Genomic DNA, 12,593 nt, shown 5'->3' on the forward strand with positions numbered 1-12,593 from the left:
GTGCCTCGCACGATCGGCTAGCTTTCGGCGGTCGTGTGCTTGCTGGCATGAGGTCTCTGAAGAGGCACGTGCCATTTTATAATCGTCATTCAGCTTCTCTTTCTCTCTCGCGCGCTTAAAGCGAGCACGCAAAAAGATAGGGAGTCATTATACTTACCCTAAAGTCGACTTACTGCATTACGAGTAATGTACTTCTTTCTTTTAGAGATATAGCAGAAAGAAAATGCGGAGATCTGTATAATTATACTCTTCTAACATCAATCTTAATTTTGTGAAATAATTTTTTGTAACAATGCTGAAAACTTGTGAGGATTTGACTACAACTTGGTATTAGGGTATCTGGGAAATCTAAATCGAGGACATCATGCTATTAGAATATCCTATTGTTGATTATAGAATTTAACAGAGTCTATTGAGAAACCTCGAGCAGCTTTTTTAATGTGACTTGTTTTTAAAAGCTTTTAGCAGGTTTTATAACACCGATGCGAGATTGATCGGAAAAATAATAGTTTTTATTCGATCCAACTGACCAATTTATTAAATACAGTTGTCACGACATTTCGATAATTGATTTTGATGGTTTTCAGGTGTAAATCTAGTATAAGTCATGAAATCAATAAATTGCTTTTCATCAATAAATAACTTCTCCCTCTTTCTCTCTGGTCATATTGTGCTAAATCAAGTCATGAATTTAGAAGTCGTGATAAATTGTATTTGATAAATTGGATCGAATAAAAATCATTATTATTAGTTATTTATTGACGAAGAAAAGTCTCATATTTGGTTTGATTAGAAAAAATCTCAAGCATATGGCCATCGTGACGTAGGCCTTAAACCGACACTGCGGGCGGTATTTGAAAGTCGGGACTTTCTGTAACGATTGATCGCACAATTTCACAGAATCGTGGTCGCGTCCCATTCACCGGCCGAAGAATTTAACGAGCTGCACGCGACTTCGCGCAGCCTCGACACGTCGTCGCACACGACCGATAATGGCACCCCTCGTGGACTATCCCGCCTCTAACGTTCTCATTATACCCATGCCATGAGTGGTGTATTCTTCCGTCCGTTTGCTTCTACGTATTACGACAAATACTATTACGGCAGAATCGCGGAAGGACTAGTCGGTTATCATCGACACGAATACACGCGATTTAAGCGATATTTCTCGATACTCTGGCTTTTCGAAAGTGCAAGCTATGAATCTGTTCTTTTAGATACGTCAGAGATCATATAAAGGTATTTTGTTATTTTAAGAAAAATATTTAGACCCCTAAAATAACAGCAGACAACATTTTTATTTCGCTAAGTATTCTAAGGTCCAGTTCCACAAACGTCGGTTAACTTTTCATCTCAGGTTCACTCTTTGTCTCTTTCTAACGTCCTCCTTAGAAATAGACGAAGAGTGAGTTAATCTAAGGTTAAAAGTTTCACCGACGTTTGTGGAACTGGGCCTAAAAGGATAACGTCTAATCCTTCCCTCTTTCTTATGACAGCAGGTCGTCAATATCGGAAGTATAATTTTCCACTATATGCGTTGTGTTGCAAGAACTCATTCAAAATAACACATGAGAGAACATAAATATGGACAGTAAACTCGCAGAAGATTAGAACTGTGAATAGGCGGCGTCGAACAGAGTAGACTGTGTATTGCCACAGCGAGTCGTTTTGTTTCTCTCGTCGTGTTTCTTCCCGTCGCTCGTAAAAATATGAGAAGGTTTAAACTTTTATAACGTCTTCGCGTTGCGCATATACTGTACAGTAAAACGGAATTGTGTATATAAGAACCCGGTCACGAAAGTAATGAGGCCACGTACGGTCGGCGGAGAACCATTGCAATCCATTTTTATAATTATTTCTCCCCCCCTCGCAACTTTCTATATTTCTTTTTGTTTTTTTTCTCGACGAAATGACCTTAATTAGACAAAAAGAATAAAATCAAGTTAAAATTATTGAACGAATGAGTTTAAATATTATCTACACATTTCATTTTATTCACGTCCACCCTTTGTATTGTTTCACATTTGAGTTGAAACTTGTTACTTTATTTTATTTTACTCTATAAGAATTTGTCTTCGACATCCTGAATTTTCACAAAAGTACACGCGCGATAAGTTTTCCTCCAAGTACAGGGACGAAGGATAATATCGCGCGTCGTGCGTGACACCCTCGAAGAACAACATATGCATCGGCTGCACCGATCGAGGGTACCGCAGAAGTGGCTATTATTCCCGGCGATTAGGGATATAAACGCGGATTTAGGCTAGAGGGGGGATTTTGATTAAACTAAACACTTGACAGGTTGCGTGCGCTGTAGAAACATTTGTATCGCGGGGCGTGGTATTTGCTTATCATTGAGACACGGATTATGGAGATTTATGGGGATGTAGCGCAAACCGCGATGTTCTCGTAGATGAAACATAGATGAAATCAAATTCGGGGTTCGCATAGAAGTAACTGGGAGTTACGTAAGTAATTGTGACTTACGCTGTATAGGCTAATGCTTGAACTTAATTATGCGATTTTGTTTAGCTTGTAATTATACGTAATTAAATTGTTTTTCAATCTGTATTCTCGCAAAATGCAGAGAAATTCTGTTACATACAAATTCTCTTTCAGAGTCAATTTACGAAGACGCGCTGAAATGCTCGTCGTCGTAAATAAACAAAGTCGGAAAAAGCTGCCGCAAATGGCAGAAAAATTTCGGCGCGGAGACGACGATTCTGACGGAAGCGGATTACCGCACGGGCCACGGGGCGAGAATCGCGCTGGTCTGAGGCGATCCTTGGCGCTGCGGCGATGCCGGTGGCGGTAAATCTGGCGTGCAGCGCTGAGGAAAGGTAAGGGTGGCGCATTGGATTCTGGTGGACCCATCGCACACACCCACACACCCACATAAACCCACACACACACACGCGCGCGCGCATACGCATACACACGAGCACAAACAAACGCACGCAGGTGTGTGTCGACGGCGGGCCTGCGCGCAATCGGGGACGAAGGGTCCGCTTTAGCGGAGTCGCCCCCACGGTAACCAGGGCGACGGCACGCAACGCCGCCCACAATCCCCGGGCTGTCTTGTCCGATGTGTTTGCTCGATGATTTTATACCAATTACGGCCTATCCCCGTGCCATTGCCTACACATACCCCGGCCGCCGCCATCGCCGTTCCCGCGCGCGATTTCGCCGCTTCCGGAACGGAAGCCGCCTTCACCACGACTGCAGGTAGGATGACCGACCCTACCGAGGCGAAGGTGTCGAATACTTGGTACCAGCATCGTTACTGATGAGTATTGGAGCATCGACGCTACATGTGATCCCGAAAAGAAAGTATTTTCAGATATCGGAATCAATTTATTTCTTACAGTTTCTAGAAATGTTTTAAATACTATAATGGAACACCTGTTGCGTTGAATTAAAATCTGATTGCGACTGATGTAATATTCGTGTGACGGTCGTAAAGTTTAATTAAGATTTATGAGAATTTATGACAAATAGCTTTTTTGACGAATGCTTTGCTAAAAGTATCGTGATAAATCAACTTGTAATCTTTTCTGACCGGGTAGAGTAAGGTTCGTCTTCTTTCTTGAATAATGAAGTATATATATATACATATATATTTAAATCATATATGGCAAGAAGTATATATTTAAATTAATAACACACTAATAAACGACACAACACAGAAGAATGTGTTCGACATGTGTACCGGAAAATAATCAATTATGATTATATTACATATTTGCGTGTAACTGTTTACGAAATTGTAGATAAAATCTGCATTTTTATTTATGATTTCATAATTTAACCTAATTAAATTAATTATTTAATTAGTTCAAACTTTGTTAAATTTAATTTACTCAGAAGTGCTATTTTTAAATTGTATCTTATCTGTGCGTATACTATTATGCATATGATAAATATGAGTATCAAGCGAATTCTCGTAAATTTGAATACTAAAACTCAAATTCTGCTAAGCAATTAATTATTTTCCAGTCTACGTGATCTTTTTTTTATTAAATCGTCTACGTGATATTTATTAAATTATAGCATGATGTTATCTTTGGTATTGCATATTACTTCAATATTATATTACATCATCATTTATACATCGGCTAGATCCTCACGGATTATGGAATCTGTCACAAAAATATTGAGTCGACTAGTATATTGCACAAAGTCTATAGCATTACCCTCTTCTCGTCTATTGAAAAATATTGCGCGTCCTAAATGCATCTCAAGAAGTTATGCATCTCAAATCCCAATCTTGAGGAAAAGAAGTGCGATCATTTCGGAGCACCGTGTATATTTTCTCTGCGGCGTGAAATGTATGCGGAGACATCTAAACGTTCTCTGACAAACTTTCAGCATCGATGAATGGGATAACCGATAAAACAGATAGCGATGAAAACAGCCTTCTTAATAATAATAATAATAATATGACAAATAAATGATTGTATTCGCGTGTTATCTTGTCGTTTCTATTGTTCTTCGAGATGTCTACTAATTTTTATTTCAATAATTCGATGATACTCAAAGATGTTGCAGCTAAATCGAAGTTAACGCAATTGGAAATTGTCTCTGATAAAATGGCACTTCGATTTTTTTCAATTATCAATTATATATTGCATATCGATCGAACTCTATCGATTTTAATCGTTATTTCACGCCGCAGCGAAAGGCCGTGGAAATTTTCAATACTTAGGCGACATATACATATACATATGTATAACATCTGCGTAAAGTCAACAAGAAAAATTGAACTTGGATGCTGAATCGCGGGCGTATACATTACGCAATAAATTACACAGAGAAATACTATACATTAAGGAGTAAATAATACTATTGATAATAATTGGATCTAGCTAATAATAACTTAAATTAATATTTTTACATTACTAATCTCTATTTGATTGATTAATTGGCGCGGATAAACTGCACTAACGATATGAGATCGATCATCTCAGATTTCGAATTTTCGATCAGAATTTCGATCGAGCCTCATGATACGTTCCGTAATGGACGTTTTTGTTCTTGCCGAAGTCCTCGTCGAAGTTGTCGGCCCCGCTGTACATGGAGAAGCCACGACGAGAGAGCAATTCACCAGGCACGATCGTGGGATTGGTGTAACAAAAGTCCGCCATCATACTCGCCTGCTTGTTTAGTTGGTTGGACCTAAATCATATTTCAGTTTCAACCACAGCGATCGATCGTTACTACGAGAAACTACCAGAGAGGAATGAGGATTCGATGAAGGTGATTGTCACGACAGAAATTTAAATCGATCGCCGATTACAATGAGGATCACAATGAGGAATGTCTCTCGGACGTTACATGAAGAAAATAGTGATTATTGATATTAGTAATGAGCGATTGAAGGAATTGCAAAACGAAACTTGGACCAAAGAGGAGTTTCTTCAAGTTTCGTGTCGGAAGTAAGTCGAAAGAAGATCTGAAAATATTTTCGAAAAATTGCGGAAGGAAAGAAAAGTAACTCGACGAAACAAAGAAAATAATTCTCTACGTAACAAGAGACGTTACAATTTACTCTCACATATAACAATCGGGATAAAACCAACACGAAACTACGATTGAAATGCATCTTCGTATTAAAACACTCGCGAGCAAACCAGAAATTAGTAATTAAAGTAAAAAAATTTTTTATCATCATTACCGCTCTACGTTCTTGGATGAGATAAGCGAAATAATGGTGGCAATAAAGATACGCTATCAATGATTTCGTCGTCGGCTACGTGACTCACAAAAGAAACATGCGTATTTTCATTCTTGCGGTAGAAATGCGAAAATATCTAACTACCTCCGTTGCAGATATGTATCAGACCTTTTTTTTCTACTTTCCTTTCGCCGCGCAGGTGCACTGCTAAGTGAAGCAATCAAGTAATCACGGCGAAATATCAGTCTGTGTTGCCCGCAATATTCGATAATCGAATATTACATCGGCGTTCATAAACGTATAGTCAATTAAAACAATTTCCAATGCACAATTTTTAGGCTCTGCGAGTAAATGGCCGGAATTATGTGGTTTGATCTTTTTTTTTTTCGATCACCTAGATTTTACTGAATTATGTAATAACGGAAGAGAATGTCCGAAGTGCAGAAATGTGTAAGAACCTATTATCAAAAGAGACACGTTTATTTTACGAATAAGATGTTTCCACGAAGCTCTCAAAACCGGATATTTCGTGTGCATATACCTGATGAAATACGTCGCCGACGATTCGCGATCGGACAGTAATATGTATTTAGCTACGGCACGGCTCAACCACATAGAAATTTCGAAACACGTCACGACGCACATGATCTTCGACTATACGCACTTTTGCGCAATAATAAGGTATATACTTATCATCGACGGATTAGAATGTGGGTATGTTAATTAATGTTTACGCTTGACGTTAATTCAGCATGATTGATATTTGTTAAATATTTAATATCTTTTATGGATTACGTAACCGAAACCTTCGATTGTTGTCCCAATTGTCGACTGACAAAGAGGATGTATTACTCACCCGTCCTCGGCTAATCGATTTACTTTCATGAATAGCACGATCACCAAAACGAATAGCGTGATAAGCGCGCCGGCGGTGATACCGCATGCAATGTAAAAATATAGCGTCAAATCGTCGAGAGTTCCCTAGAAAGAAGAGTTTAGAGTCACTTTCCCCTTAAGAAAAAATATAAGAATTAAATCCAAATAAGATGAGAGAGACGAAGATCGCTCGCTAATATGGGGGACAGACGGGAAATCTACTTATTCGTCTATCTGGCATATCGCGATAAAAATTCATGCATCGCGATTTTGACAGACAAGCGTTAATCAGAGCGATGAAGCGAAAGTTTCAGGTAACAAGGTTATCGGAAACGAGAATGCAAGATTGTGGATGGAATTTCTGTCGTGCGCGCGGCCCGATATCCGCTTCCTCGAGATTTCGTAAACAGTATTTATAATTCCGACGATCAATGATTGCTAACAAAGTCAGGAACGGTTTCCTCGAATCACTATATTGCGACGCTTTAATCAGAATTTATCTCGTGAATCTCTAAAGTACTTCATCGACTCGTTCGCGCCAATCCGACCTTGCGTGCGCATTGCTGTATTTCTAATAACGAGATGCGCGAACGGACGTGATCAATTAAGACGATACGAGATCTACTAGAATTTGTAAATATCTCCTGCATTTGTTCGTGAGAAAAACCGAGAGAGTAAGGTGAGAGAAAAGAGGACGTGATTTTAATCGCGAATCATTGAATATCGTTGGTTTTAAACATTTTCTCTTTTAACTGTGATTCTAAAATTTAGTCCAAATATAAATTCTTGTCATTCTTTACGGGTCTAATCATCAAGTTATGAGCTATTAAAGGAATATTTGTTCGTTGATATGGAGAATTATCAGATAACTCGATTCAAGATAATACACCAATTATATGCATTAAAACTCTGAAAAATAAGCTATTATATATATTCTTTATATATATTATTTACGGTAAAATATGTATTAAATATAGATACACGTTTTTCCACACAAATCAGAAGCGTATTCTTGCAAATACTCAAAAAAATTGGTATAGTTACTTGTATAACTTGTTAAATATATATCCTACTTAAATTTTGTGTTGCTGTCAGCACAGAGATAATTTACGATCGCCAGATGTGGAAACTTACCGGGGACAAGGATATACCGAAGAATATCAGCTTTGCCATGAGGCTTATTACGCAGACGGCATAACTATTTTAATAACGTCACACAAATGATCGATAACTCGGATAAACTGATGTACACTGTTTACGACACTCGAGCAAAACACGACTTGGAATTTTGCCGGAAAAAGCGGAAAGGGTAACTGCTTGCACGTGATGCCTTGAGCGATTTGCGGTCAGGGACCGTACGATCGACCTCGGGGGATCATTCGAGAGATATGTAAACACTCGAAAGTGGGAGAAACTAACCGTGTTACTTACCATCGTGAGTATGAATCAACCAGCCGAATTCGCGAACGCCGTCTTGTCATGCCTCGCTCGCGACGTTGTCTATGTAAGATGTCGCGCGTTTGCTCAAGATTACCGATATCAGCGTGTTATCGCGATTTACTCGCGTATCTACTGAGAAGCGATGGCATTGTGGATTTCATGATGTTGGTAGATCCCACAATAGGAGTACTCGCGGTCTTCCGACCAGTCGTGAAAAAATCAAATTTGGGATTAAGGGATCCGCGAAAGGATTTAGACAGTGCTGATAAGCGGAATCGCGATTAAGGTTCCACAAAGGAAGAGAGAGGAGTGGGAGAGAGACACGGGGGAGAGGAAAAGTGGTTCCCGGACCTCCGCGCGTCAGGTTCTCGTCGCGATCGGACGGTCCGGTGCGATCGTCTGGTGCGACAGGTGCGGCACGACCGGCTAGTTAAACGGGCACTAAGCGAGACCGGCGAGAGCGAGGTGAGGTGAAGCCGGCAGTTGCCAGCTAAGCAACGCCGAATGCTGATAAACCCCTTCCAGCGATCGCGGACGTGTGTATACACACGTGTGGCGACTTGCGTGTCTCTCCGCGGGGGCATCCGCGCGCGGGCCTCCTCCGCGCTCTCACCCACGGAGACGCGTCCCCGCGTATAGTGTCCTGCACCTGGGCAGGAATGCCCGGTTGCGTAATGCGCCGATAATTCCTGCTCGTTCGACAGACATCGATAATTCTGCTAACGCTCGCTCGAGTACGCCGCAAACGGCAATAAAGTACCGTGAATTACCTTTGCAAGCGAAGAGGACCATATCGTTGATAATGTTCATCATCATAAGCTCTCAAACGAGGATTTTTTTTTTTAATCTTAACGGTTTATCAATTTTATTTTTAGTCATTCGAGCACCGGATCGGATCTCGCACGTACCAATATCATATATTAAACTTTTTTTTCCGAAGATATATTAATAAAGAACCAGTATCGCGTAAAACAATAAAGGAGATAACATTTTGTCTAGATAAATGAATAGTGCAACAGAGGATGCTGGATGTAAGTTTCGGGGAAAAAATAGGAGTGACTCGCTTTCAGGTGCATAAGAACGAGTCATTTAAAAATAGAGATGAGAGTATGAACAACACACTTGGTTTGTGACTGTTATTAACGCGTGGGCGTTAAAATAGTCTTGCTGTTTATTATTAATTACAAAATTATATTCCTGCGGACAGTGAGAATATATTTCGAGGTATGCGAGTACTGGCGATGTCCCGCATGAAAAGTGCATACGGTCTATTGAACGTGCAGGCATAGAAAACAAACGCACGTGGGATTCGTCCATAAACCACGCACAGCTGCAACGGCGACGTTGCAGTTGTAAATATAAATATGTATACGTCATGCGCACACGCGGATGTGTTAAACCGAGTTGCCATCCGCAACTTGGAAAAAGTTTATTCCGACTTTCCCTTTCGCTCGAGCAAGCGACGATGTAACGTATCGTCGTTGTCATACATATTACATCATTGTCAAACATCACAGCCGCATTTAATTCTTGCGATAAAGTTAAGTGAGTGCAGATTAGAAACTTAAGTGACGTTATGTATAGTTATTAGATAAAGATATATAAAACGATCCTCTGTACAAATCCTAATAATATAATTGTTTCGAAAATATATTATAGTACGTTGGAGCTATTTTTATGCATTTTTTTAATGTTTTACGTATGCAGATATTCTTAGAAAAATAATAAAAAAAATACGTAATACTATTACAATTCTTAAACATCTGTATTCGAATAAAACAAATAAAAATGGCTTAAGATCACTCATGACTGTAAATGTGACATCTCGTAACGTTAGATGTCTTTTAATTAAATAATTTAATTTAAAATTAAGATTCTACTAAAAAAACAAACATTATATGTATATTTAATTTAATAAAAAATGTCTTCATATCTATTTCTTCCAGCTCAATTTTAGCTTTAGTTTTTTTCTCCTTCCATAGCTTACAAACTATAAAAATATTGGTATTTGATGACTACTCTTCTTTGTTGATAATTAAATACTTAATATAATTTCTATATGTACAGCTTTGAAAAAGTGTCCGATTATTTGGACACTCGGTATGCAATATGCGCATTATAAAGCGAATCTTATACATCGATGAGAATAATATCGTCGTTACTCTTCGGCGCAAATGTGTGCAGCCTCATAAGCCAATGTAGTATGTAAGGAAGGGACATACAAAGACTCACGTATAAGTAGTATGGAATAGGACGGGTAGATCCGAAAGGACAGAACCACAGACCTCGTCTGGTACCGTCTCGTATGTGGTGACTCAGGAAGGCGGCCAGGATCACCCAGGAAGTATGTTCCAATAGAGGAGAGTGGAAGGCATTGGAAAATGAGATGAAAAGTGTCCACAGTACAATAGGAACGGTGGTGCAGTGTAGGAAAGGTCGCTTTTGCAAATGCGTGGCATCCTGAAAGAATAAAAAATACAAGATCAAGGATAAGAATAGAAAAAAATAAAAGACTTATATGCACAGAAGTAAATATATATGCAAAAAATAAATTAAATAACAAGAATCGGAATATCAAATAAAATAATCCTTTTAACTGCTCGTACTACATTAACAACTTTTATTTCAAAACAATTTTTGAGATAAAAGTTATAAATTTATAATTTTTATTACTATTTAATATTTACAATTATTACTCGTATACAATATATTTCAATGATTCAATTTGAAACTTATTTTAATAATTTTATTACATTTAATAATTTACAAAATAAAGATTAATACACCGCACATTTCCTCGTGTTGTTAATAAATATTCCGCGAGTATATTAGGAACTATATCGTTAATATATTCTCCGCTTATCGTTATCGCTCATCCGAATTCTAAGGTTAATTCTCGAATGGTTCGCATATTACATATGTTACTCCAGTCACTCACATGGATGTGCCAGCTGCGCGCCGCGATAAAGTGATCCAGATCGATGAAGGACGCCAGCAAGAAGCAGGAGAATACGCTGTTCAGATTGCGCGCGACTGACTTCCGCGAGAGGACGACGATCAACGTCCAGGTGAGGCCGCCCACCGTCGCGTGCGTCGCATTGTCGAACGCGGCGCGCGCCGACTCGCTCCTGCCGTACCTCAGCCCGAAATCGCCGAGAACCGAACAAGCGCCGATCGCGCACGTCAGAAGCGCGCGCGGCCAAAACTCGCGCCACATCGCCGCGATCGCGCACGGTTTCTTTTCCCTCGAGCGGAGATCGACGGGGCTGTCGCGAAGCGACCGTAATCTCGAATGTAATACCGGCAATACCGTGTTTCCGCGATCAATCCTCGGAGCGCGACGATTGTAAACCGAATACTTGCTGATGACGGTCCGCCATCTTGATTATGCGCGGGGGTAGGTGCGCGGCAGGTCAGCTGAGCCGCGGCGCGCGAAATCGCGAACGGCGCTTCTTTGAATTGCAATCGAGCTTCGTATTCTTTCGGAGATTGAATAATTCTTCCGTGGAAAAATGAATCTTCTGTCGATCATAACGATTTTATTGTGACGAACAGAGGATTATCTTAGCCCATTCAAATGCGTTAAAATTATGAACAAATGTCAAAAAATTGATTTCAGTTCTTAAATGTAAAAAAACATCTCTCGAGACATCATTATTCTTGAATTGAATTAACAATCGCAAGATAACGTTCATTTATAGACAGATTCACATTTGCAGCTTTTTATGAAATAGAATAAACTTTTTCATCATTCTTTTTTAAAAGAAGTTTACTTTTCAAATATGTTTTAAAAAGAAAATATTCGATTATTATTTAAAACTGCACTTATTGTTATAATTTCGATTTGACTGTCCATGTGGGTGACGGACAAAAATACAACTTTTCAGCAATATAAAGATATTATTATTGCACCACAAATATCGCTTATTTATCTGTATAATAAATTTATAATCCTGTAAATTGTCGATGAGATATTTATATCGACGATCGATAATGCCCGCCTCTCGAATTATCCCATTATCCCCTCCCCGGATTCATCTCGTGGTCAAGTCACGTGAAGTTTTTCACGCTTCCATTCCTAGGGGAAAATTATTATGCACGACTGCCGCCTGCCGCCCACTGCCGCCCGACGGCGCCATGTTCTGTCTATTCATATCTATCTCATATACGTCTATGGCGTGATAAGAGACAAGCGTTTGGCGTGTTAATTTGGCTGTGACCACGCATCCGTTCGCTGTTGGTAAGCTGCTCCTCCGGCTCCTCGCGGACCATTTCTCTCGAAAGAAGCTCCAGTGAGAGAAAGCCGTTCGGAAATCCGTCACGATGGTAATTATCCAATTAATTAATTGTTTAATATGTCTTCGCTGCTTGAAGACAATCGTCGGCCTCGTGCCGGATTTGAAACGATACATGCGTCGTTTACGTGCCGCCGTTTTATTTTCGGAACGTCGATCGTCCCACCCCCCGGCATGGGCTATAATTGCGTTGTACGTATAGTATATGCACGTATATCTGTTTGCCGGTACCGATAATTTAATGTACATTAGCACGTGCATTAAATTCGGGATGCTCTTCTCTTCTTTTTGGAAATTGCGATTGTCTG

The 12,593-nt window shown here is 39.6% G+C and overlaps 2 protein-coding genes across 2 annotated transcripts; both read right to left on the reverse strand.

Moving 5' to 3' along the window:
* Window positions 1-3,333: 3,333 nt before the first annotated feature.
* Window positions 3,334-7,923, reverse strand: LOC139821708 (uncharacterized). The gene is made up of 3 exons (XM_071792971.1): window positions 7,685-7,923; window positions 6,531-6,655; window positions 3,334-5,175 (listed from the first exon to the last, which is right to left on the reverse strand). The coding sequence occupies exons 1-3, from the start codon at window positions 7,721-7,723 to the stop codon at window positions 4,983-4,985; spliced, it is 357 nt and encodes a 118-aa protein (XP_071649072.1). The 5' UTR covers window positions 7,724-7,923; the 3' UTR covers window positions 3,334-4,982.
* A 1,189-nt stretch (window positions 7,924-9,112) lies between these two features.
* LOC139821696 (transmembrane protein 267) lies at window positions 9,113-11,388 on the reverse strand. Its single transcript, XM_071792943.1, has 2 exons — window positions 10,929-11,388; window positions 9,113-10,450 (listed from the first exon to the last, which is right to left on the reverse strand). The coding sequence occupies exons 1-2, from the start codon at window positions 11,205-11,207 to the stop codon at window positions 10,121-10,123; spliced, it is 609 nt and encodes a 202-aa protein (XP_071649044.1). The 5' UTR covers window positions 11,208-11,388; the 3' UTR covers window positions 9,113-10,120.
* Window positions 11,389-12,593: the final 1,205 nt, after the last annotated feature.

This window comes from Temnothorax longispinosus, chromosome 1 (genome assembly GCF_030848805.1).
Source record: "Temnothorax longispinosus isolate EJ_2023e chromosome 1, Tlon_JGU_v1, whole genome shotgun sequence".
Lineage (NCBI taxonomy): Eukaryota > Metazoa > Arthropoda > Insecta > Hymenoptera > Formicidae > Temnothorax > Temnothorax longispinosus.

Coding starts and splice junctions, on each gene's coding strand:
- LOC139821708 (XM_071792971.1), bottom strand. CDS start 7,723: ATGGCAAAGCTGATATTCTTCGGTATATCCTTGTCCCCG. Junction 6,656..7,684: donor TCGGTATATCCTTGTCCCCG/GTAAGTTTCCAC, acceptor TCTTCTTTCTAG/GGAACTCTCGACGATTTGAC. Junction 5,176..6,530: donor AATCGATTAGCCGAGGACGG/GTGAGTAATACA, acceptor AATATGATTTAG/GTCCAACCAACTAAACAAGC.
- LOC139821696 (XM_071792943.1), bottom strand. CDS start 11,207: ATGTGGCGCGAGTTTTGGCCGCGCGCGCTTCTGACGTGCGCGATCGGC. Junction 10,451..10,928: donor CGCGCAGCTGGCACATCCAT/GTGAGTGACTGG, acceptor TTATTCTTTCAG/GATGCCACGCATTTGCAAAA.